The 27,723-nt window shown below is 44.6% G+C and overlaps 1 protein-coding gene across 2 annotated transcripts; it reads right to left on the bottom strand.

Annotated features, from left to right (window-relative positions):
* Positions 1 to 820: 820 nt before the first annotated feature.
* On the bottom strand, positions 821 to 27,535 carry extl3 (exostosin-like glycosyltransferase 3). 2 transcript variants are annotated; one of them, XM_071528057.1, is made up of 6 exons: positions 27,401 to 27,535; positions 7,648 to 10,265; positions 6,774 to 6,901; positions 5,361 to 5,505; positions 5,036 to 5,164; positions 821 to 4,017 (listed from the first exon to the last, which is right to left on the bottom strand). In XM_071528057.1, the coding sequence occupies exons 2-6, from the start codon at positions 9,784 to 9,786 to the stop codon at positions 3,808 to 3,810; spliced, it is 2,751 nt and encodes a 916-aa protein (XP_071384158.1). In that variant the 5' UTR covers positions 9,787 to 10,265; positions 27,401 to 27,535; the 3' UTR covers positions 821 to 3,807. The 2 variants fall into 2 exon arrangements, with proteins under 2 accessions (XP_071384158.1, XP_071384159.1); XM_071528058.1 differs by lacking the exon at positions 27,401 to 27,535 and adding an exon at positions 11,816 to 11,856.
* Between the last annotated feature and the right edge of the window lie 188 nt (positions 27,536 to 27,723).

Here is a 27,723-nt window from a genome sequence, read left to right on the forward strand (position 1 = left end):
TCAGCCATGTTCATTCATGTAGAAACACGGTGCTTCCCACTGAGGAGGAATATGCAATAGCCTGCACAGTCCAATCAAGCTGGTTGTTTCTCTAAGGCAGTGCCGATGACAGCTTTGGCTGCGGTTCACTGTGGAGCGAGCTGGGAGAGTAGCAGAGCAAAAGATAGGGAAATCATATTCGCTCATTAGAAGTGAATGGGAGTTGTATGTTTAAAAAAACGCTCGTGCTTATATGAATGTTGTCCTAATCTGGAGCAAAGGCAATCTCAAACTCCCATTAGAAAAGAACAGTTGTATTGTGAGAAAATCCCCAGATCTTAGGGAAAAAAAACCCCATCCCTGAAGACTTAGACCACCACACCCATGTTTCAGTCACTAGAAAGAAACCCTCTCCCCTCTCCTGGCCGGAGCCGACGGGTGTGGGACGCATGTTTCTCTTTCCTTGTCCTGGTGATGTCAGAGCCGATCCCCTCCCTCTGGGTTAGGGGTGCTGCAGCCGCACCTTGCCGCTTCAGAGTCCTGCTGCACGGGATCACGGGATCTACAGAGCTTCTTCCAATTTATGCTAGACTCATTGATTGTAAGATCATTTCAGAGAATGTGATGAAAAACAGATGTCTAGCATCTGTGCCATGGGAAACAACTGAAGTTTAACTTTTGGTAGCAGAAAAGGGGGATGAAATCATTGAAATTCTTCCATCACAACTTTAGGGTGTGCAATAGGTTGTAAGCACAACATTTGTGCTTAAGAAACATTTATAAATGAGGTTCATGGTGACTGCAACTCTGGATAGATCACAACTGCGCTGAATGAATGATCCAGGGTTCTAATTTCAAGTTGCTGCAATATGGAATATGGAATATGCTGGAATATGTTTTGCAAAAGAATAAGGACATGAGTCAGAGCGAATGTTTTTAACAACGTTGAAAGTTTTTATTTTCCATTCATCTGGCCTTCAACAGTATGTTTGACGCTGTCATCAGCTGTCAGTCTGGTGCGGCGCAGGCAGCACTGCAGGTGGCTGGAGCCTCACCCACGGTCGTGGATCAGGCCCAGGAGCACATAGTTTCACAACTCCTAACACCTCGCAGAGCGACTGGGGCCTTCCAGGGCCTTTTTCCTGCACCGAGCCACGGAAAACCAGCTGTGCCACAGCTCCTGGAGGGGGAAACCGGGGAGGGGAGGAACTGGGGGGTATTACTTCCAAAATACCACCTGTGACACCGGCTGACCCGATTCCCTGCCCCGAGGACAGGTTCAGAGTCAGTCAGACTCTAAAGTGATTATGAGGCCCCTGCAGCTCCAATAAAAGTGCTGAGATGTGAGCGGGTGGGGCGGGTGGGGTGGGTGGGGTTATTGCATGTTGACAGAGCCAGGCTCATCCACAAAGGCTAAGTCTGGTTTTTGAACTCTGGCGCAGCACGAGCACAAAGACTACATTTACATTACATTGCCAGCCCCTCTATTGCCATATTACACCAGCGTAATTAGGATTTTGTCTCTTCACATGTCCCTCTGAGACTCATACAGATGCACACACAAATATGCCTGTGTATATTTCACTGGAGGGGGTCAGAGTGCAGGAGCAGCCACCTGGAACAGATAGGGATTTGACCTCAAAGACACTTCAGTGGGTGTGCTGCTGCTGCAGGGGTTGAACCTGTGACATTCTGGGTACAGGATGGTTTATCCAACAACCAGCTCACCCTCCCCAAGTGCTGCTCTGAGGTCAGTACAGTGTTTCACCTCAAGCGTTCAGTGGCACGTGCTGGTTTTCCTCGGCATTTTAACGAGACACACAGAGGGCTCAATCAGGTGGGGGCATCTTTGCTATTTGAGATAATGAACCACAACGCCCACTTCATTTTATTGCATGTGTCATTATCTGTTTTAACATTATTCCCCCTTAAGACAGCCTCAGTTCTGGAAATTCTTTTTCTTTTTTAATAATATATTCAATAAATATACAGAAACCATGGGCTTACGGGAGTTTTTGTTTCATAAAAGCAGCCTCACAGTTAGAACCTCACATAAAAAAAAATAGTCCTAGACTTCTGTCTCTGTCTATTTTTTTTTTTTTTTATAAAAAAGGGATCTTTTTTTTCGGTTAATACTCTGGTCAAATTAAGGGAATTGAGTCCGACGAGGTCAAATAAGGGACGTTGGAACTATAATACATGATGGTGTGGGCTCCAATGGACTGACTCCTGGTAAAGTACCATGCAGAGTGGAGGTGGGTGTACCAGACTGCATCCCTTTAACAAGCATTCACACTGTGCACCTCGCAAATTGTGCTGGAAATCAGCAAATATCGTACCTATTTGGCAAAGAAAACATTCATCAAGCACTGGTAAAAAAAAGTGAAACCAGTACGGCGACACCGTAAAGAGACGTTTCTGTTTGAAGTGGGAAAGTTCTATACAGATACTGATAACATGGCAGTACATGTCTACTTTTTACTCATCTGCCACCATATTGATAGCTTGATGTTTATTGGTCGTTACTTTCTGGCCCAAAAGCTGGAACTGGTCATACTTTTTAACTAAACATTTTTTACCACAATCCTAATTCTACACTTAACCTCACTGGAGACTTTATGCCTAATCCTAACCTGAATTGGAAAAGAAAAAACAATTTTTGTTGATTATTGGTTTTGGCAGATGTAGTGATTTTTGACTTTGTGACTTGGCCATAAAGTGGAAAACATGTTTGTTGCACTTCAGTAAGGGACACTGTAACCGGTCATTGGTCCATATTATTACAGTTAAGCATAATACTTTAACTTCTGACCAGTTAGGAAACATTGCTAAGCACCCTCTAGAATAAAAAAAAACAGGCCATTTTTAAAACTCATGAAGAGTGTAGCGTCTATCAGCTTAACAAAACGACAAAATGGTGGCTGGTTTTCATGACTAATTTGAGGCATTATGGTGACCATTGAAGTGACCTTCCTCATGGCTGCTTGACATTCTAATAAACACATGATCGGGCCAACCGGTTTTGCTCTTCAGTCTAGGTGTCCTGTCTTGTTTTCAGACTAACATGTCTGTGTCTGATCTCCCACAGGCAGAGGTTCTGGAAAAATGTTCGTTCCACATAAAGATTTACACATTTAAACGACACAATTTAAAAAAAGAGTTTGTTCAATAAAATACTTCTGACCATCAGTGCTTCTCTCACGTTTCATATACAAGATTAAAGTACAGTTTGTAATTGTAAAATGGGGGAGGGGGGTGGGGGAGGAGTGCAATGGCAACCATATGCCCTTGCTGCGTTTGTTCTCCCAATTGAAATATCTGTCAGTCGGTTCAACCGGACGCGAGGCCTGACACGATCTGACGCCGTGTCTGTCAGTCACTCAGTAACCGTTAGCTCCATTGTCAGGTAGAGTTTAGCCTGGAGAGTTTCTGTACACCGTGTACAACCAGCGTCTTTCCTCAGCGGGCCGTTAAGTGGTGCAAATGACATCTGTAGTGGTTGATGATGGAGCATGATTGAAGAACATGAAAAAAGGGGGATAGTAACATCCACTGAAAAGGCTTATTTTGTTGGCAGCGGTCTCTCTCAGCTTCCACTCCATTGGCAGTTCCAGTTAAGTTGCGGATTGGAGCGTGAGCCACAGCTTTTGAGGGTAACATGTCCGTCAACCCCAAACTTCTAACCAAACCTTCCATGCGTTCATCCAGCGGTCCCTCCAGCCATCCTTCCTCATCCGCACTAGCAGTGGGAACCGCTGCTCTCTTTACATGCCAGTCCTTCCGTCCACCCTGCTTTTGGCTCTTCGCTGGGCCGCTCCGCCCCCGACGCTAGATGAACTTGAAGCACTTGGTCTTATCGTGGGGCAAACGAGTCTTAAACAGCACCGAGTCCACTCGAAATTGTGTGTACAGCAGCGGCATGTAGCCGTACACCTTGACGAAGAAGTTGATGCACTTGTGGCGCTCGTGGAAGTGCGAGTCGTCGTGCGAGAGGGCCTGAGGGCAGCCGGGACAGCGGAAAGTCCAGCGAGACGTCACCTAAGATGGAGAGAGAGAGAGAGAGTCAGTTTGACAATCTATGATATTTACTTAGAAATGTATTTTTCAATACACAGCACACAGTTGCTGTTGGATGAAAACCACATCTCCAAAAGTGTTTACAGGAATTGATTCACTCAACAGCAGGGATGTGTAAAGACCGATGGCACATAGTAAACAATTTCAGTCTTCTGCCTCTTATTAGGACCATGGGAAAAATAACTCACACATTTCTTTTGTATTTATTTCAGTTCCATTATTCAGTTTGCATTGTGGATGTTTCACCTCACCATATTCTCTCTGCAGTCTGCAGGGGAGGGAACAAATGGCGGGTCGTCTTTTCGCCCCTTCCACTAAGGGACTCAAGGGGTTGCCAAAATCATCAAGTTTCACATTCTACTGGTAGCAGCTTTAAATTAAAGAAGCACATGCACTAGGCGGCACTGGAGGAATGCATTTACTGAACATACCATCATGTGGAAAATTAGGTTGGTGAAAGATTCATAGCGTCGGTTTCGGTAAATTTTTGTTATACCGCCCAGTCCTACTCCGCATTCAAACTTACCCCACATTCATTATTCACATGGCTTATTTCTAGCAGGGAATTGCTGTCATGCAACACACTCCATCAAAGCCGTCCTTAATTCCCCTCTGAAACACCCCTGAATATTAACATGCCACTAAATCAAAAAGAACTTAAACTGAGGGCTGCAATGGCATTTCTGTTCCGACGGCTTCCCCGGCTTGATTGCTATAATTATTTGTCTAGTCATAAATATGCGCTCTGGTAATAAATGTCCCACCAATAAAAATCCAGGAGAAAAATCAGGCATGGCGCACCAATTCGATCTTGTGTTTTGATTTATAATTTGTACAGAATATTGGACGTGTCAGTTTGAGTAATGGCGAGGCTAAGTGGGCAGAAATATAAATACATAAAGGCCTGGGGGAGATACAAAGTGTACCGATGCTGCGGTAAGCACAGCCAGGCGGTGCGCTCTGTCGCCGCTACACTGACCTTGATGGGCGGTTTGCGGGTGATGTGAGAGACCAGGAAGTTCATGGCGATGTCCTCGCAGTTGATGTACTCGTCCACCATGTCCCTGATGGCCTGGGGCATCACGTAGGAGTACAGGTAGGCGTAGTACTGCAAGATGACAAACGCAAAGGGGAGCATGAGCAACCGGGGCGGGGGGGTGAAGGAGGGTGGAGCAAGTGCGGGGAAGTGAAAGGTACGAGGAAGCAAAAAGGTGAACTGCAGAACTGTTTTCAACACAAAGAGTGAGATGTACAGGCTTTGAAAGACTTTAGAGGGGTGGGGGTGGGGTGTGTCAGGGTCTGACCTTGTGGAAGAAGGCGGCTCCCGTCAGCACCATGGAGAGCTCGCAGGAGTAGTTGGAGTTGTACAGCCAGGACTGGTGGTTGACGTCCCAGGCATGAAACCTCCCGGGGAAACCCACGATGCGATCTCTGGCCTCGCGCCACACTCTGCAGGGCACGGCCAAATGGAGAAAGTAAGACAGAATTCCTCATGTTCAATCAATCAATTTAGACTGATTTAGATTGATAATTGTTTTTTATGGCTGACTTTCTTATTGCGGCCATTTGTTTCGATTGCTAGTGTGTCTGGACATACAGTACGTCACCCGTTTACAACTTGGACGTCCATCTGTTTCAACTTGTCATCTATACTAGCTGTCTGGCAACCATTTCCCTCTAGGGACCAATTAAGGATCTATTCTGTTGTACTCTGTTCAGCATATGACAAATCCAGAGATCCAACACCAAAATCCCGTTCTTGGCACAGACAAGATATTCACATTTACACATAGCCAGAGTCGCTACAAGACAATCTTGGAGGAAAAGAAAGGCAAGCCTCTCATCATTTATCAGATGAGATGCTTGGAATTCCTACCTGACAGCGAAGACGCAAAGAAATCTCAAAAAAGCACTCGAACGTCTCAAGTGAGCTCCTATCGGGCCACTTTGAGAGCTAAAACTTACTCGGATGCTACATGATTTTGCTCTGCGGAGAGAGCGGAGGTGACAAAACATTCCTGGGTAATACTGGGGGAGCCGGAGATAACTCATGACAAATGACCTCGTGTGCACACGGCCCATTTCTGCCTGCCCAGACACGCCGCAACAGCAGCAGGCCTCAGACGACTCTCACAAAACCTAAGAGCGTACTTGATCGTTTAATTGGTTTAAACACAGCCTTCACGTTCAAGTTACGAAAGCATAAGAAGATGAATCATGAATACATAATGTCTACAATAAGTCTCCCTTTTATTTTCTCCGGTTGATTAAGTGCAGTTTTTTTTTTCTTCAGGGATGTGATTTTTCAGGGGGTTTTGGAGACACTCACTTCGAATGGGAGATAAATTTTCCCTTCTTCCGACTCTCTTCACAGTGAACTACAATAAACTGTGTCAACAGCACTGCCTCAGAGAAAAAAACAATCATATCCCATTTTCCCCCAATAAGACTGTGTTTACTGCACAGTGGAAACATTTGAGAATGGAATCTGTCCATATGTGCGAACAAAAAGCCAAATAACCACAGGCCACAAAAAAAAGGAAATTATATCTATGGCATTCATACCTTAGATAATGACACATTTTAGTTTCATTGCAGTCCTCAGATTTTGACATTAAGATAAACATCTTATGAATCACCATAAAATTTGTGTCTAGGAACCTTTTCTTGTACAGATAAAGCCCTAGAACCCGATGCCGTCTGTCACCATCACTGACCTGAACCCAAACATGATCTCATCATGGCGGAGATGAGCATCATCGTCGATGGACAGGATGGCCTCGGTTTCCACGGCGTCCCAGGGTAGGAAGCGGTTGTTGAGGCTGTTCTTCTCTGTGCGGACAACCTGCAGGGGCGAGATGAGGCATTTCAGACAAGCCTTTTTGAGACATGGGGTAGTTCTCAGAGGTGGAGAGAAACTAGTTAAGGCTAGTTAAGTACTCGACTACTTTTTAGAAAAGCTTTTTTGAATAATGCTACTTTTAGTATTTGGTACTTCTACCTGAGCAATTTTAGAAATATTTCTACTCTACTCTAAACCGTCAATTCACATCTCTCTAGTCCCTCATAAACAAAACATTGATTTGAGTGAGAATTCTATAAGATAATGCAGTTTGAGCTTAATTACATATGTGTAAGTATCAAAAAAGTTTACTAAAAAAAGTTATTGCCTCACAGCTCATCACTTGCCCAGCAAGTGTCTTTCACAGGCTGAGATTGTGAATTTGAGCTAGGTGAATATTTTATTTTTCAGGCTTAATTCAAAAGCACATCTTTTATGATTCATGGACATCATAGTTTTTCATGTCTTTTTTATTTAAGTTGCTATAATTTGTCTGGCTGCCTGCAGAGTTGTAAGGACAGCTTCAAAGAGAAAAGGGAGAGCTGATCCAATCAACTGAATGTAATGCACTTCACACCGCCTCTGAGACGGCAGAAAATAACAGGTTACTCTATTTGCATTTCAGAGAGAGTGAGATGGAGATTCCATTCCTTACTTTAGAAACCAACCACATGCACCAGTGTCACAAAGACAGATTTCTGTACATTTCTTGAATTTCTAAGTCTTAAGTTTTCTGCAGCAGCACTCACCACAATAGGCAGGCCGATGTCTGGCCATAGCAGGTCATCTGAAGGAGGCTTGGGGGAGTTCCACACCACCACTACCTTGTTGAGGTACGGCAGCCCATTGAGCCTCTCTAGGGAGTTCATCAGCACCTCTTCCCTCTCATACGTCAGCATGACCACGGTAAACTGCTCCCGGGGTACGTTCCCACCAAGTGCCGCCTGGAACTCCTTCCCCGAGCCTCCCGTACCGCCGCCGATGGGCCTGAAACCTGTACCTGAGCCAAGGAACTTGGCCTCAGAGGGCAGCACGGGGTCCAGAGGAGTGTGGGGGAACAGGTGGAAAGGTCCTGGTGCACGGTTCCATGCTCTGTATGTGTCCGCAGCCGTGTACGTGAAGTTGCGGAGGAAGCGCGGAGAGGCGTAGGGAGGCTCTGTCTCGACAGGACCCAGGTCCAGATCTCCGTTGTCAGCCATGTTGGCATCAGTTCCTGCCAACTTCCCTGCTTTGTGAGGAATCTCCTGGGCAGGCTCTTCTCTGATAGGTGCAGCAGGAACCTGGATGCTGGTTCTGACGCTGGCGAGGATGGTATTAAGAACATTCTCTGAGGTGGAGAAGTAAGTCTCCCACAGAAAGCGGCCCTGCCGTCTCATGGCCAACAGGTCGTTGTCCGATAGGCTACGCAGCAGGAAGTGTAGCTCTGTGATGCGGGGTTTCGGGACTATAATGGTAGCTTCACTCCAACGGATGAGCTGGTGGTAAGGAAGCCTGGAGTGGTCTCCCAACACTACTGGAATGGCCCCTACCTCTAGGGCCTCAAACAGCCTCATCCCACAGCCTGCTGAGGCCACCAGCTGCCCATCTCCAGGAGCAATCACCAAAGCAAACGTGGAAGCCTTGAGGACCTCCAACCGGTCCTCTCTCTCCCCACACAGGGCCCACTCTGTGGCCAAGCTTGGCCGAGGGTTCTTGCAGGTGAACTCCACCAGCACCTGATCCAGGTGGCTGTCCTGTACGGCCTTTAGGGTGCCAATAATGCGGTCATCGTAGTCGGCCGGTGGGTCTCCTTCCATCTCCTCCTCAAACGACTGAGGCGGGGCCTCCTGCAAGCTGCTCCTCAGTGACTCCACCCTCTCCCCCTGGAAGGTGAACAGGTATTTCCTCTTTACGGGAACCTGGGGGGGCACTTCCAGGAAGTTGGGTTCTGAGAGGGCGTGAACCAGCGGGGACACAACCAGGTCAAAGCCCTCACGGTACTGCTGTTCCAGGAAGGTGGACTGGGCCACCGCTGCCCGTCCAGTGCTCACATTGTACAGGAAGTTCTGTGTCATGGATTTCCTAGAGAGGTGCACCAATACATGGTTATGTCCATCAGACCTCCAGTAAGGAAGGGCCTTCAGTTGCTTCTCCAGCTCTGAGGGAGACGGCAGTGGGGAGGACGGGAACTCCTGCAGCTCCCCTACCAGCACCACATACAGACAGGCGATGCTGGGGTTATCAGTTATATAAATGTTGCTCTTCACTGATGCTACAAAAGCCTGCTTCACCAACGGGTCAAGATACTCCCCCCAGGGATAGGAGCCTGTGTCGTAGACATACACAGGAAACCCAGAGGTAAGAGGGCAACGGGCGTAGTCAAAGCAGGAGCGCAGGCGGCAGGTGCGGGCAGACTTGGGTGGCGGCAGGCCCGGGTCATCCTTGTCTGGCAGCAGCCTGACAGGCAGCGACAGTTTGGGCTGATTCTGGGCCATTAGCTCCTTATAGGAGTGCTCTGTCTGGCTGATGACATTCTTCAGCTGCAGCAGATCCTGCTTGGCGCTGTCGATGCTGCGTTTGCAGGCCTCGATGCGCAGGTTGAGCCGGGCGATCTCTCCGTTCAGCTCCTGCCTCTTGGCCTCCAGCTGCAGTAGCTCCTCGCTGACTGACTCGCGGATGCGGCACAGGTCTTGCACGTGTTTGGCCTCGCACAGCTCGCCACCGGGCCGCGGCCCGAAGATGCGCTTGTCGGGACCCCCGGCCTCGTCGATGGTAGTGAGGTAGTAGTGGGCGATGAGTGGGAAGAAGACCAAGATGAAGAAGAGCATGAAACTGAGCCAGGTGAGGCGCACGCGGCGCAACACCCATGGCTGGCCGCTGGCACCCACCCCGCCACCGTTACGCTGCATCGTTGACTCTCTCAGTCTGCTCCTCGCCCCACCAAGGAACCGTTGCTATGGGGATCAGCAGCAGCCATGATACGACCTCATCAAGGCAAAGGGATACTAAATCATCAGAGCTGGTGTCTAGCTTTGTCCTTCCGTAAAGGTCATCTGAGGCTGTTTAGTTCCTCTTAAGGGGCCTGTGGGTACTGAATAGAGGGTCCACCTCACCTGTATTCTGATAATATGTCATAGTCTAAACAAGCTAATGCCATCTTTATGGTGAGGTTTAGCTATATGCCAAATCTATGTCAGAACAATGTCCCGCATCTGGGGAGGGGTGCCCCTTGACGGGTGGTACAGGGAGGGCATGGCTGCTCACAGGTCAGTGGGATAGCTTGGTGGGCCAGTTGCTTCTAACTGGGTTGTGCTCATATTCTGGACTCTGATCAGGGATTCTTCTAGAGATAAGGTCTCCAAAATCTCCTCCTCCTTAATACAGGAACCTGGGGGAAAGATGAGCAGAAACAATACACAGATGAGTGAAAATTATTAAATATACATCTATAAAAGATCCCAACATCCCAAATAGATGCTTTGCTTAGGTTATCTTACATTAAATCATTGTCAATTAATTATTCAAGGTGGTGTCCCACAAAAAATAGTCCCAGCGTTCCATGGTGAATATCTCAAAATCTGACATGCACTTCTCAAAAATGATGACTGAGAATAAGATTCCTGCTGTAAAATTCTGTGGCCATGAAATTAAAATGTCTATTCAGGAGTCAAAAACGCATTAAGCAAAGCAAAGCCATCAGCTACAACCCTTTCTGCAGCCTACGTGTTGGCGAGTTAATTTAATTGCATTCATTAGGACAGACTAGTTTGTCATCACAGAAGCACAGAAGGTGAAAGGCTGCAGGCTGCCAAGTGTGAGCTGGCAGGGCATTGAGGTAAGGTGCACATTAGCATATATTATAGTCTGACCCTCCACAATCAGCCACTGTAAATGTCTCTTTATACAGCGAGATACCGAAGCTCATCCTGTTTTTCACTAAGGAACCTACATTCTGTGGGCGATTGCCAACTCCAGGAAAAGCTGATCAGTGGACTGCAAAATACAAGGGGATAGTTTTCTCTTTCTTTCAGCTTCCTCTCTATCCAAGCCTGATAAAAAGAGCAAAACACAAAGGAGAGAAAGCCCTTACTGAAAAACTGCTGACACATGGTAGGCAAGCCAACACCTCCTCCCACAATCCTCATTAAAGGCCTCCTCCCGTACCTCCCATATCCTGACCTCATCACTGCCTCAAATTACAGAGCATCGCTGATAACAGTCCATCTCAAAAAGTGATGTAGGATTATCTCCACCTGTCCAGATCAAAATGAGGCTCAGGTGCACATAAAGGAAACCAGTTGCTCCTTCTTCCACTGCCTGAAATCAGTTGTTACTCCTATTTTGCCTTGTAAGCTGATGTTTTTCTGCAAGGCTTGTTTGAAACCTTTCAAAATGTTCGTGAGGTCGCTGGAGGTGGGCTTTAAAAATATAAAGGGCTTGTGTTTCTTACTGCCCATCAGTGCATAAATAACTTAAAAGACGTCTTCTCCTGAGCTCATTTTCACCATATGCAAGGAACTGCAGGGTTAGCAAATATTAGAAGCGTAAAAAAAACTGCAAAATGCAATAAAAACCTCAGAGCTGCAAGTTCAGTGTGCGGATATTGTTAAAAGATGGCTTTAGGAGGCATGATTGACATGTGGAAAGATACAGTCTACAGAGTACAAAACCAAAAACAATTTTGCAAGTTAGCTATCCTCAAACAGGGGAAAACTTCTCAGACAGACTAAATCAGGAGCATAAAGTAAATTTCAGCACCACTGACAAACAGTTATCACGCCATAACACATACCCTGAGGACGTCAACAGATAGGCTAAGTGCCAAATAGCCCTTATCACATACGTTACTAAACCCACAACACAGAGTCTTGATAAAGCAGTGCAGTTTAGAGTGACACAGCCGCAGAGACCAAAGGCAAAGTGGGAGTTGGTGTTTACCTTGGCCACAGAGCAGCTTTCTTGATGAGCCAGAAATTCGGTGTCCCGATGAAAGTATTATTCAGTGGGCTACTGGTGAATCCGACCCTCTGCAGTAGTAACACTTTCGCTGCTGCCCGGTTAGATCATAGCCCAGCAAGATACCATCTCCGATACAAACATAATAGAAAAAAAAGCCATCTTTCACTCGTTCTGTGCCAGGAAAAACAGGAATTCCCCCCGCTGACTCCATCTGACTAGCATTGCCAATATGCGGAGATTACTAAAAGCCTTGTGGTGATTTGGAGATTTAGTGTCAAAGGGATGAGTGGGCAGAGATTCATTTTTTTTCCCCCCACCTAATAGAGCATCTTGCAATATGGCCCTTGTGTGTGTGTATGCTTTCCTGCTGAGTGTTAGGGAGAGGACAAGCGCATGATCTCATCTTGCCTAAACATTACATCCTGTTGGGCTGCACGATATTGATTAAAAAAAAAAAAAAAAAGAAGCGGCAAAAGATGTTCCACTGGTTAGACTTTGTCAACAACTTGCAAGTACTAAAGGCCAATTTGAATGTGGTAAGCAACTGTTCTGTTGCGAAGGGGAACCCCCATTTGAGGAGACCACAGTTGTTGAACACAACATCTGAAGGAAACCCATACAGTGCCATGACTTGTACCTGGTGAAAGAAAAGCAACCGCTGGTGGCAGCTGCAAGGAGGCAAGTGGTGTTATCACACACACACAAAGGGCAATGGGTCATTCCGTGTCAAATCAACCAAATTTCAGAAACTTCGCCGGCTCGAAATTTTGATTTTGATAATTTTTCTCCTGGTGGAAGATATACATAAATGATGAAGAAAGCCCAAATATTAAAGCTCACTGATCATTATTTACTGAGTTTCCCCAAATTTTGTAGAGTGAGGGTCAAAACGATAATTTTCGCCTATGATTTGGAGCAAGTTTAGGGGTCTAAAAGAGACTCTGAGATAGGTAGCAGCTCCACTATTTTTCTTTTACAGAGAGACTTGGAGGTAGACTACAAGATTCTGGCATTTTCAGCACTTTTGTGATATGTGCCTATGGCAGTAGCTGAAAAATGAAGAAAAAAAAACAAAAAAACATCACAAGTGTTTTTTTAAGGGTTTAGATGAACATAGCTCCAGAATTAAGTAGTCAAATTTGACAGGTCAAAAACCAACTGTGTGACAAATGGTAAAAGAAAAATGAATGAGGAAATGAGGAAACTCAGAGGAAATGAGGAAACTCAGTAAATAATGATCAGTGAGCTTTAATATTTGGGCTTTCTTCATCATTTATGTATATCTTCCACCAGGAGAAAAATTATCAAAATCAAAAGTTCGAGCCGGCGAGCTCTGGTTGAGTTGACACGGAATGACCCAATACTGACTCAGTATAGCATTCACAAATGAATTGTGAAATATCTGTCCATTGTTTATTAATAAAACTTACTGTTATTTTGTATGTGTGCCCCTAAATTTCTTTCTGTACTAAGTTGTTTAAATTAGAAGCACGTGCACCTATGAATTTTTTTTTTTTTACTGTTGAGCCCTGACATTGCGTGTTTTCTGCTGACTACTGCAGTTTCTATATGAAATATATGATATATTTAGACACAGCTCTTTCTGCATGTTTTCCTTTTCGTCACTTAAAAAAAAAAAGGGTTGACATATGTGTGGGGAAATCAAACACTGAATACTTCAGATTTTCTTTGAATTAAATCAAAGATTTTCTTCGACATGCAACTTGATTTGAAGGCCAGGGATTCTGCACAGCACCAGAATACCTTATTTAGAGCACCTGAAACACATTTCTCTCCAACTGCCATCCTGAATCATATAAGCCTTGTCAAATAGAGTTGTGTTATCCAGCAGCACTGAGCGTGAGGCCAGCTGGCACGCTGATACCTCTGCGTTTACAACACTAACAACCACATTGCTGAGCTACTGTCCAATAGCCGATTGGAGCTTGTTGATTGTCAGCTGTAGCGCCAATCACGGTGCGGCAACAGGCGTTACAAACAGCGATGCTCGTACGCGATTGGCTGCTGATGGACAGTGCCACCCATTAGTTCAGCTGCAGCCAATTTTTCTGCGCTGACAAATGAGTAAACATAGCGACCCAGTTTAACATTAGCCAACATTTCTCTGGTCCTAGAGAATGACATCTGGCGACTGGTTTCTGGAGTTTCTGCCGATTTACAGGCACAGTAAAAACTCCCAGGGTATGTGACCCTGTGAACCTTGACCCCTGCTCTGCTGCTCGGCGGTGTGCCTGAGGTGCTGAGTGACAGAGGGGCAACCATCACAACAGTCAGATTAATTGCTGCGGGGCTGCCAGTGTCCCAAGGGTAATGGCAGACAGATGCTGGCAAACGCTGCTGCTAGGCCTAATCTGGGGCCATAAACACACTGATTTAAAGCTCTGCCCATGTCTGCTTCTGGGATACACAACAACGTAGAGACAGAGACACAATCTCAATCCCTCCACCCGTGGCATCTCTCTAATCTGCAGAATGTCTTCTCTTCACTGAACTTGGTTTTAATCTGGATACTGTCTGTATGGAAAACACACAGGAAAGCATCGATCGCACTGCAAGTCACTTTGCGAGGATCAATGATAATGCCATCATTACCAACCGCTGCGCTGCGAGGCGGTTTGGTGTTAAGCACCTAAAAGGCTGCCGCGGCGGCCATTTGCACTTGTATGCTTTAAATGGAAGGCAGCACAGGCGTAAAAGAGTGGGTTGAAAAAAAAAATAGATGCACTGCATTACCCTCACGGAGAGGCACTGAGATGCCCGTCCTTGCCTTCACCTTAAACTGCCTGCATCAACAATAATCTGTGAAGCCAGTGGGTGATGGCATGAGGGAACTTGAGCCTGCTCTATTTCACAGAATGGCTGCATGATAAGGACAAAGCACCATATTGTAATTATTTTGACAAATATTGCAGTTGCGATACGAGTTGCAGTATAATTTTTAAAGTTTACTTTAAAGTTTACATTACATTTTCATGTAATTTGATATAGTTTGTGGGAATATCTCCCCACTGATTATGACCAATCTCTGTATTATTTCAGGGCTTGAAGGCGGTGTCTCCGCCAGACCCTTCTCATTCTTGCTACCACTGACTGTATTTTAAAAAACGCCCATATTGCTGCCTTTGCGATATAAATATTCCATTATTCATATTGCAAATCAATAAAAACTTGCTATATTATCTAGCCCTATTTCGGAGGCCAAAATCCTGCAACATTTTCAAATCTGGAGGTCTTTGCTCTTCTCAGGGGAAAGGAGAAGCTGAGGCACAGCCTAGTTGATGACCCAGATAAAAACCTTTTGCTCTACATGGTGAGCAAGCAATGACTTAGTCAGCAGATTATTGGGCTTGCCTGTGAACAAAGCACACTGCGTTAGCCTGGTAGTCTCAGTTCATTTGATTTGGAGCTATATAAACTGCCATATAGGCTGTATTAAATGGGATTTTAAACACATTAATCAGGATCCAGGTCTTCATACATGTTCGAGCCCAGATCAAAGAGCAGTGTGAAATGAATGGCATTTTTGTGTGCTCATCTAGTGATTAATATCTAACAGGTCTGCGCAACAGGCCCTCGCCTGCAGTCAAAAGGCCAACAGCAGTAGGTGCCGAGGTTGGAGCCCGACTGAGGAAGGGAGCTCTGCTTCCCGGTTCCCACACATTGCAGGGCAAGTGCTTGTATAAATGTTTGAACAGTCTCTCGGCAGACTGGCAGGGCTTTTTTTTTTTTTTTTTTAGGCAGTCCTGAGGTGCTTGTAGAATGGAGCAGGGAACGCAGACAGAGACGTGACATCCAAATACAACGGGTTTGTACTTGACTGAAATCAGCCAGATTCAAGGGCACCGTCTCATCAACAAACTGGGAAGACAGGGAACGGCGATGTTAGCTAGTCCAGGTAGCAGCAGGTACTGAGCAATGGAATATCCTGCTAGAGTTCAGAGTGAGGCTGTTTGGCGTTTTTGCTGCCTATGAGGCGTCTGACAGGGCTTTTTGACAGATAGCGAGACGGACTGAGGGATTTGAGGGCAGACAGAAAGATCACACAGCTTGTATTTTTAATAAGGCCCGGAGTAGCAAGGCTCCAAGAGGTAGCAACTGAAAGGACTGAAATATTCAGAGGATGGCTCTTTGATTTTTCTTTTAATGTCTCAAGAAAAAAAGCTAACTCTTCGTGATAAGTATGACAGTAAGTTTCCAGACCACTGCAAGGCCTCACTTCCACTACTTTCAGGTCGGGCTGCGCAATTAATCGAAATAATACTAGAATCACAATATTGACTACTGCAATTGATTTGTCAGACAGCTTCCTTCCCAATTTATTCTGGTGCTGTGCAGAATCCCTTGCCAAAAGTTCAAATTGCATGTCATAGAAGATTTTTTTCATTTTATTTAAACCTGCAAAAACCATAACCATTCTCAATTACTTTGCCTGCAATTTTGCGATTATCTTTTAAATGCACAGAAATAGCTGAACAGAAAAACCAATGTCACAATGTTCTGGGGGAAAAAAAAACAATTCCAAGGAAATATGACTCTTTTTGCAACGCCCTACTTCACAATAACAGCTACACACATTCACACCTGGGTCATTTTCTACTGTCGGCCACTGAGCACCTCCATTGCAGCAGTTGGGGGATTAAATGCCTTGCTCCAGGGTAGGAGGAATGTGTTTCACTCATTTTCCCCGCCCCGATTTTCCCAGCCGGTCTGAAGATGTGAACCAGCATCCAGATTCTCTAATCTCTAGTCTACTGCCGCCCCCATGATTTGTCTGTCAATAGTGTGCAGCCCTACTACCATGAAAAACCCCATTATGTATAGTGAAAAACGCAGCATGTGAGCGGTGAAAATCCAAATGCATGCGATTCTAGTGTACTGCAGCAACTGGCACAGGCCATCACGCCTGCTGGGACTCCAAGTTACCTGATGCCCTCCCCCAAAGAGGACTCTGGCTCAGTGTGCTCATAAGACTACCCTTCCCATAATTAATTGTGATTTCATGGATGAGTTCGAGGTAGGGTATTCCCTGTGGAGGTGATGGGGGGGGGGGGGGGGGGGGGAAGATGGAGGCAGCTGCAAGGGAAGGCACAGTCATAGGACTATGTGAAGGGAGCAGCTGTTGCAGCCATGGATCATAGCTCATCTGCAGAAGGCTGACTGGGCCGCCCCAAGGACCTCTCTCCCCGGTACGTAACGGAGGTGACTGTGGGACTGTGTATTGGCATAGAAAAGACAAAAACTATTGATGCTGCAGCTATTCTTGATAGCTATATCGGTTTTTAAGTATCAAAAAAGTACTTAAAAGTCAGAAAATGTAAGATGAGAACTGAAATTTTCCTCTTGTTTATGGGTACTGACATTAACCAAATCAACTGAGTATGGTCTGATTCTATTTCGAGAAAATAATCTACTTTGTGGCAAAGACAGGTAAACAAAGTGCAGTTTTGGAAAGTGGTATCAAATTTCAAATACCGCAGCCAGCCTGTATTGGCACTGAAAAATTTCCAGCCTTGGTGGTGGGCGCTGCTTTCTGCTGTTGCTCATTATTATCAAATACCACTGCAGTGATGACAATGAGGCCGTTATGATCGTCAAGAGTTCCTGTGTGATGACAACCCAACGCAGGAGCAATTAGACTGCTCTCCGTGTGGACCACCTCCTACTCAGCACAAAATGTGTGTGTGTGTGTGTGTGTTGATTAACCTCTGTGTGCGCAGAACAGCGTGAGAGAGAGACAGCCGGAGATCAAGGCAGGCAGAAAAAACCCCACCCCTAAGCTACTCAACACTTTAGTAACAAACATCACATCGCACAAGACTTCTCTATGAGTGATGTGTATTATAAGTCCGTAACTAGACTGAACACCCTTTTGCAGGGGCAGAAAGATCGAGAGAGATGTAGATAGACAGAGAGATAGAGAGAGAGAGAGAGAGAGAGAGAAAGAGTTCATAATGACAGATGGGCCTGGGTGCCTTCCAACCTCCAAAGCTCCCGCAATATGACAAGCTTACACGGGACAGCAATTCAAAAAAGGTACATGCCCTTGTGGGACTGCACATGTTCGCCTTTTAAAAAGAGACAAGCCAAGATAAAATCAAATCTAAAATACGGGCAAGGAAACATGCTTTCAGGTGACTCGTGGCATTTTAAAAAAACAAAAAAACAAAAAAAAAACAGGCCTGGCAACCTGACTGGATCCGTCGACCACTACAATGACAAGTAGTGAGGCAATATGTTTGAGGGGCTGGGGGGATGATAAACAAAATGTATCATACTGGCATAGCATCTGGTGTTAATCTGGCACTGAAGCTTCTGCTGTAAAACCGCCGTGTCACAGGCTGCCATGCAGGAGTGAGGCATCGGAGGGTTTCGCAGCGCTGGTGAGAATGGAGAAAGTGACAGCCAATTAGAGCCGGGCCAGACATACAGACGCACAGGACAGTCCCCCATTTTTCAGCACGGAACAGCTCACATATCTAATGAGCTTGAACTGACAAGGGGGGGGAAAAAAAACCTTATGGGATACTTTGACATTTTGAATTTGAGTTGGCTATTTTTCTTCACCAGAAACTCACACTGTAGGCATAAATTTATATATACATGCACTTCAGTTTCCCAAAAAATGGTTAGTTAGCATTGTTCACTCACTCCTCCCTATAACCATGGGACACAGTTAGCTGAAAACTTGCAGCTTGTTCTACCCCGTGCTTTCAATTAGGGTTCCACCGATATGCATTTAAGTAGGCAGTACAGACACTGATAACTTCTGCCATTTGCCAATATTTTGTACTGATATCTTGTATATTTAAAGTCCACCGTTTTCATACCAAAAAATGACAAGGACTCAGTGTTTCCCCCAGAAATCCTTTATTCTTGGCAGGGTGGAAAAACCTTTGAAACAGCATTTAGACGGTCACGGGACGCCAACACTCTCCACTGAAAGCCATACTAATGAAACTCTAAGGTGGGTTAGCAGCTCCTGAAGGCAGAGTGAGGCAGATTTCATTACAGGTTTTCCAGACTGCCACTCCTGAGGCTGGCTGAGTAAAATCATATCCTCACCTCCATCATAATCGATGGTAGGCACTAGGCAGCACTGACTGGCCGTTATTCATTATTTATTGAAAGGCAAATATTGGCCCAATAGGCCTATATGTATCGGTCTTTTCAATGTGGAATGCCAACAATGCTAGCAAGGCATTTTTGGGAAACTGAAGTTCAAATGAAGAAAACTATCCAACTAAATGTAAAAGTCCATCTAAAATTACATGTGTCAAAATGTCCCTTTTAAATGCTTTTTTGGTGCGTCCCTGTTCCGTGTGATGCACCAACTGTATTGTCAAGCAGAGTGTCTTTACAGGGAATTTCTGGGCTTGGACGATTGCAACTGGTATTTGACCCTTTAATTACCAAAAATCAAATTACAGGCTGCCACACGGTACTCATCTAACCATCAGAGTCTGCATAATTAGGTTAGTCAGAGAGGAAAGAGGACAGGGGAGTCTGAGAGGGAATTTAGGCTACAGAGTACAAACAGGCCCATCGTATACTGTCCATACCGAAAAAAAAGTGAACTGTGAAAAGTAAACTCAAATCAAGTTCACAGTATAGCTAGCAGTGGTTGCCATGCACTGTGTGTGGCTACAATTTATATCAAAGGTGAAAAACCACAGAAAATTAACTAGAGAGATGAAAGCAGAAGACTACACAGGGGGAAACATGGGCCTCAAATATGGCTCTATACCATCTATCCTGACAGATATTTTGCAAAAAATAGCAATAATGATCAAGAGAAAAAAATAACTTCAAACGTAAGGCTGGCACGCAGGGCACTGTGTAGGAGAACATCTTAAAAAGAGCCTTGCTTCAAATTGACCAGAGGTGAAAAATCACAGTAAATGAACTGTCAAAGACATAAAAAAAAAGATCCAGTTCCAGTCTATTTCCCTAAAAAAGTTATGACACTAACAAAAAAAAAAGCAAACACCTCATTTTGAGAACCGCCTCCTTCATGCCCAGTTAGCCTGTGAGCAGCAGCAATCCTTCTGAATCGCTGGAGACATCTGTCTGCTCCAGATAGCGGCTGTATATCTCAGCATGAGAGTCAAGGCCAGCAGATGACCAGGGATGCGTTTCAATTTGAATTGAAACGCATTGCTCTTCTTCCTCGCTGCCTCACTCCAATCATGGACCTCTGCCTTGCTTTAGCAGGATCTCTTACCATAAACATAATGGATTTGAGGCTTAGCATTCATTGCTTCACTTTTAGACAGTGTTCTGAGTCCATATAGGCTAAGCCAGGCTATATAACTTCATGGTACACTGGACCAATGCAGTATTGATTACTCACTGCATTGCCCTCTCAGTTGAAAATACATTTCTGCACCAATGTCACCGAGAAAAATCCCTGTATATTCATTGCACTTAGTGATTAAAGCAATTCTATTCCCAACTACCTGCTACTGTCTCCTAAACTAGAAATTCAACTAATTTTTCCACCCAGATGCAGATCAAATAACAAGCCCTGCTACTGTTGTGCAGTGCTAAGTGAAAATAAATTCCTCTCATTAATCAAGAGCTGGGGACATTTCACAAGCCTCCGTGTCGCAATTTTGAAGGGCAGGGCCAAACTTAATTAGTCGACTGGGCTATAATCATGCTTTATCTGGAGCAAAGTGAATCCAACCGTCACAACTGTAAGCACGTCCAACAGCTTAGCAATACAACAGTTTGTCCAAAGCAGGAAGAAGAATGAGGGCAGCAAAAAAAAAATGAAGAGTCTTTTTGTATTCCACAGCGGAGGCTTGCTTCAGTGATTGAATACATGTCAAGCTCCCTGCAGCAGAGGCTCTCGTGTGTCAAAAGAAATCTCTCTCTCTCTCTCTCTCTCTCTCTCACTGTAGCAATATCCAAGGTGAAGTTGAGTGATGTGCCCCAGGGCAGAGGGTCCACCAGATCCAGGCTGTCTATACGAATGTGTACAGCACAAGCTAAGTAGCCTGTATGGAAAGGCAGATGTACACACTGGACTTCCACATCTCCTCATTTTGAATTGATTCTTAAAGTCCTAAAGTCAATCCAATAAGCATATATTCAGTATCAATGGAAAGACAATTCTCTCAACACAGTCCTTTTTAGATGAACATAGGGGCCAATGGAGGGCTTTAAAGCTTCTCCAATCGTTTTCATGTCATGGACCCACAGACAGGCACACATTAGCCCCATTGTCATGCATCTGACAAGTTAGTCCTAGGGACCCCATATGGCGAGGATTTTTGTTTTTGTTTGATTTAGTATTCAATTGTACAACTGTCTAGACTGTACGTAGGAAGATAGCTAAGACTGAAACTTCTGATTAATAACCATTCTCATTCATTCTCCAGTTGGGACAATTTCTCATTAATTAAATCACAGTGAAAGTGCGAGTCCCCACTTGACTGAAATGACTGATTTTATGTGACCCAATCCCAATTCCCCCACCTAGTTTTGACTATTCTCGCCTTAGGTAACATTTTCTCAGCATAGTACGACTTCTAGGAATGTTACAGGCAACAGATTCAAAAAGATGATTTATTGTGCTCTTTTCCCCACATCCACTCTCAAATAAATTGTAAATAGCAATGCATCGAGAATAGTCAACAAATGGAACTACGACCCCAAATATTAGCATTGACGACTGTTTCTAATTGAGAGGTCCCTGCCAATTCCCATACCCAGCGTCAACACCACTCTGTGCCAGCCCTGCAACATCAACATTTTGGCTAAAACCATAAATAGGACTAGTCTGTGAGCCGTGATAATCACACACAGAAAAATAGCCTAAGTCTGGATAAAACTCAAAAGTGATTTAAATCCACAAAATACTGCCCTTGTTCCCTAGATAAGACCAATTTAAACACATCCCACTTTGCGGATAGTGGCAAGTGTCAATATCTTAACTGTCACTGGCATGTCCTTTGTAGATGTGAAATTGTCTATTTTGTCAAGATTGGCTATTCCTCATCTATAACTGGCACTACATAAAACATGCAGCTAAGACATCAATGTAATGTTCACAGACTGAAGTCAATTTGGAACGGTCTTTATACTGGCACAAATCATTTTAAACATTTGTTTTTTGCTGAATTTGTTGTTAATCAAATCAGTTGGTCCAGATTCGCTCCAGCATGTCAACAGAATAATTTAGCACCGACACTGAGTGAGCGAGGGACTGGAAAAGTCTCTGTGTTGCATTTAGAGCAACTGAGGTATATCCCTCCGCCTTTCGTCATGCATGGGCATTAACCTGCAAGAGGAAACAGTTAGTGGGTAAGGCAGAAAAGTGAACACACAGGCCCTGAAAGCCCGTCCTCCTAACAAATAAATCCTCTTGTTATCTTGCCACAGCAGTGGCAGCAGCCCCGCTTGCTGTGGCCTCCTGAGAGCTCTTCCTCTCCCCCTCCAAGCCTGCGCAGCCCGGCGTCGACCATAACAGATTGACTCAGCCCCTGACAACAGCTGCCAGTACCCCGCGAGCCTCGTCCTCCAGACACTGATGGATTGTGGGAGACGAGCCAGGATGATTAGCCCCTGCCATGGGGGAATTATTGTGGTATACCACCCCAAAAGAGATTGCACCTGAGTGTTAACATAGGCATTCACACTATGTTAAATTGTGCTGTTGAGCCCGCTCAACCTCACGAATGAACGGGGCTTGAGCTACGGCATGTCAATAACAACAACTGGCAGCGTTGCGTGGGGGCATTGATCCATCGTCACGCTATCTGGCGCTGGAAAGGACAAAGAGAAAAAAAAAAAGAAGGGAAAAAATCAGAGGGCAAAAAAATGATGGCTTCATTGTGAGAGCGAGACTGTGGTCTGTTCATGGGACGCCATGTTCTGTTCTGCGATTTCTTTAACAGAACGGGCTGGCAGTCAAATATTTACTCTTGCCTCGCAACAAGGTGTTTATTTTTAACTGCTTTGGTCATATATGCTTACCTTGTGCTTGACAGCGACATAATGATGGCCCACTGGAGGTGGACAAATGGGGATTCTATTTGAGGAGGAAGTGTTGCTGGGAAAATGAATTAACTGAGAATTCCTAATGCTACAACTAGCAGGCGCGGCGTGCAGCTCTGCTGTTTGCAAACTCTGCCAAACGAAGGCCTAGTGCTGCCATCGCTCTCCCTCACTTTTTTCCCAGCATTCTCTCTCTCTCAAACAGCAATGAGTTCACTCTGCTACATCTGTTCATGTCAGAGATTTTATTCATGCCATTTATCTTTCTCTTGCCTAGTGCAAAAAAAACATCCTGCTGTTATTCAATAACATACAGAACAAGCCATCCTAGGTTAATGTAGCTTAGCCTAACTTTGCCTGTCTCACAAAGCCGATGTTCATTAGAGTAGAAGAGCTCGCACCATACCGGGAACATTCAGCCAGTCAAGCAGAGCCGAACCTCATTCGCAGATGGGAGCGGGACAGTTTGACAGAATGCAAAGCAAGAGGCAGCACCTCTGTTCGGTGATTCATCCGGGCCTACATGGCGAGGACATGTCAATTAATGCCCATGTCTCAGTGTGCAAGACACAGACAAATTCACCCACTGGTTTTAAAGCTGCACTAGGCAAGATTTTTATGTGAAAATACACTCATCTTATCAGCTCAACTCATCTTATCAGCTCAAATCACAAAGTGGGGCTGCAATAGAGAAGAGCATCCCATCCCTACTAATTGAGGCCCCGTAGATTCACACCATTTGCCCAAATGAAATTCTGGTGTCTTCTCCGCCCACAAGAAATGACAAACTGAACTACTAACTGTCTCCTAAACAGCAGCAAGTGAGCGCTCCGTCCAGAGAAAGCTGGACTCACTCATTACATCCTTTGCCTCTCTCATCCCTTTGGTATTCTTCGATATAAAGCATCACAGACCGGCTGGGCTGGTAAACATGAGCGAGCTGTGTACTACCGTCACATTAAGCCCAGGTCAGACTATAAGACTGTCCAAATCTTGCCCGACATGAGTAGTAAAAACTAAACAACTGGTGTGTTTGCCGTCCCATCGGGAAGGTGTTCACACTTTGTGACGGGGTAAAGATGGGGTGTCATGTCACACACCTGAAGACGAGTGATCACACACTACCCAGTGTCGCCATTCAGAAACATTTTCCCATACGTCCAGGACAGCTCCCTGTAAGCTAAATAAAATTACATAACAGGTGTACTGTTGTTTCTTGCTTTGCAGTACAGAAGCTACAGTTTACATTTACATTACAACATTACTACAAGGATAACATGAAGAATGTTATATGAGACTTCTTCACTTAATTTGTAACTGCATACTTATGTGGACTGATCCAGACATGCTGCCATTTTATACCATTTTTGTTATGATTTATTCCTCCAAAAGTGTATAGCAATGTATCTATGTGAGTGGGAGTTGTTAAAAGTAACTTCTCTTCTGGCTCATTCTAATTTTCTTCCCCTAGAGCTAAACTCTGGCTGTTGACACAATCACTGTCAGATTTCAGTCAAGTGAGCTTTCACACTTAACACTACAGCTTAACACAGGTAAAAGTTGAATATAGTGGTAAAATAACTTTCAATGTAGCACCTGGTTATATTTAATCCTCAACAACCAAATTTAAGGTTTAATTTCCAAGCAGATGTTTTTAAAGTAACCACAAGAATTGTCTGGCAGCTATACAGGATTTATTTTTTTGATCTCCCTGATTATCGACATCTGTATCAGGCCAAAATATTCTGTATTGATCAAAACCTAGTAATGAGGCCACTAGAGGGGCCTTTACGCATACGATAACTCTGAATATTGCAGCATCAGGCAGGTGTCCAAGAACTTAATGAGGGCAGTACATTTACAAGCACCTTTTCACATAATGAAACGCTGATTTTGCCATTATCCCAGGTTGCAGCAACGGTTGATTACTTTGTGACCACAAGAAAAAAATCATTCCGAGACTGCCTAGCAATCAAGCTCCTATGAAAAAGATCAATATCCTTGTCCACAGTTAAAGACATGTCGTCCCATGGGCTCCATATTAATGCGTGCTGTGGTCCAGTCAAACCATAAGAGGGGGAAAAAAATCAAATCATATCACTGGCCATTTTGGCCAACTTTCTTTAAATTAATTAGGTGGTTAAAGATACAATCCATAATTTATATGACCATCTTAATTTGGGGTAGGTCTTAAGTGGTTTGACTTCCATCATAACTCATGACACAAGTCTCTGTCGCTCCACTGTTTACAGACTTCACAATCACATACTGTCAGTGCTTGAATCTCAGCTCTGATAATAAATTTCAGAGGGAGAAAAAAAATGTCTCCAAATAAATACATCACTCTGTAAACAAAGCCAGTAGTGCCGTGCTGTACTCAAAGACTGGGACTTTAATGCAGACTAGGTGAGAAACAACTGATCTAAAAAATATCTACAATTTACACCTCTGCCTGAGATCACTGCTGCCCAACATCTCACACAGAGGCTCAGTTAATTAGCCAATATAGCCATAGGGATTCTGACAAATATTGGTCAAGTAGTGAAATAGGCATTTATAGATCAGGCAGTGATGTGAAATATTCTGACACTTTTGCACGTTAGCTGCCTCTATATAGCAGGTGAGCATTTGGGATTTAACACTCAGGAGGAAAGCCTCTGAGAAATCAGTACACTGCATATGTACGTGCTCAGCTACTTTTTTTCTTTTGTACTTTGTTTCACAAATTAAAGACATCAAATATCAAAATGTAATGAAACAATGACAAGTGTGAAAAAACATTTTGAATGTGAAAATGTGAATTGTCATGTCATTTGATAAAATGATCCAGTCTAGTAAAAAAAAGGTTTAGAATGGGAATTTATAAATGGATCAAAATGTAGAGGCATGTTCAGATGCAACGGCTCAATTGCCTGACTGAGGCAAATGAATTGAGAAGCAGCATCTCACCCAACTACTCTGGTAAGGTGGGAATTCAATTAGGCTCTGGGCTCAGAAAAGTAAGTGAGGACTGATTTACTGGCTACTGAAACATACTTTAATATCAAAGCCGCTTGCAGTGCCCACAGACGTGCTAAGCCTCGCCCTAATGATGGCTACTGGGGTATATCCCAGATGGCAGGGGTGAGGGGGCAAGAGTTCAGACTTGTGGATGCTTGGGGAAGATGTGAGCAAAGTCTACTAGGTCTGCATATTATTTTGAGTCACCTCATCCTCCTGGTATTCTCAATGTAGGATGTAGGGAAGACCTACAGGTCAAAAAGGGCTGTGCTCAGCTCTTCTGTCAAATGAGTCATTGGCTGATTTCCTGTACAGAAACTATAAAATGAATAAGCCTATCTATATTATAAAGGGCAAGTTCACCAAAACGTTTTTACACAAGCTGGAAGGCTAAACACACATTAGCAGACCAACACAAAGACATTAAAAACATGGCAGCAGCAACTCGAGTATGGGGACATGGTTTACATGGCAATGTTTTATCACAATGACTTCTTTGTTCAGCCAATGCCAATTTATAATTTCCAACTGTATTATTGCTAATGAACAAATAATAGAGTAGAGCAGTGAAGCTGGCGTGTGACTAGGGTTGATAGCACCGCTACGTGCCGTTTCTCATATGGTGAGCAATGACACGCCAAATTCAATTCAAAATCTGTCAATTTACTGCTGCCTTGGTTATCAGCAAAGGTTCATGCCTGACAGAACAAGACTTGAAACCTTTTATGAATGGTTGGGAGCCACTCTTCAATTCTGCATACAACCGACACACCAAGCAGCACTTACTTCAATAAAAAGAATCCACTTTTAGAATTGGTTCGTCAGTTATTGCCACAATTTTCTATCGCCAAAATACATTGGAGGACGGTATCGAACGTATTTAACCATTTACAATAGCTGAGATTTTATTGTAATTATGTGTATGCCGATTTAACCAGAATACACTTGTGAATCTCGTAAGGCCTTAAAATATGTTTTACCGGGTAGGTATGCTTTCCGGTATGGAAGACAACATTAAATTGGCATATTTTGAATGGAATTTGGCGTGCCATTCTCTCCATACATAAGAGAACTGCACGTATCAGGGCTTGGGGTTTGACAACCGAAGAAGGGCCCCAAATATTAAATTGTGTTCAGGTTCCAAACATTTCTAGAGGCTGCCGTGGCAACCCAGTACCGACTACAGCACGGCACCGCACCGACTACAACTAGACCGGCTAGGTTGACGTGTGCCTCAGTGGAGATCAAAGCAAAACACACTCACGACTTTCAGTAGCTACACAACTGCCTCAAAGTCTTTAATAAAACTAGCTAGCTTTTGCATTTGCAAAAGGTAGAATTCCCGCATCGAAAAGACAGGGAAGCATATTTAAGCCTGCGCTGTGGATATGCTGGAGAAGGAAAAGGGGATTGAGGGGGAAAAGGCACAAGGGGCCATATGTCTCATCTGGCCAATTAGCTAGCCTGCTAGCCAGCAGTGGTCATAACAAGCTGCATTTGCTCTCTACTAGCAGACCAACGTTAGCTTCGGTAGCTACTCACCCAGTATCAAACTCCAGGACGTCCCCAAATGGCGCCACGGACGTCTAGCAGGTTTGTCAAACTGTAAACATTTCGCTATGTGCAATTTGCACGAGTACACTCTCCGGGACAAGCCTGCGGGGTTTACGCGTTTTCGGTTCCCAGTCACAGCACCATTAAAAGCTGCATTGTTGGAGCGACGGCTGGGCAAACAGCACACACCAAAGCATTGTGGGAGACGGTGTTGATTAACTGTGCTATCCAACGTGAAATATTGGGAAAGTCCTCCATCTGGTGGTCACTATAGGTACTACATGTTATATAGGGGGGGGGGGGATGAAACG

This window comes from Centroberyx affinis, unplaced genomic scaffold, assembly GCF_046629955.1.
Source record: "Centroberyx affinis isolate AG114_WGS23_722 - 3 ecotype Tasmania unplaced genomic scaffold, CSIRO-AGI_Caff_v1 ptg001605l_1, whole genome shotgun sequence".
Lineage (NCBI taxonomy): Eukaryota > Metazoa > Chordata > Actinopteri > Beryciformes > Berycidae > Centroberyx > Centroberyx affinis.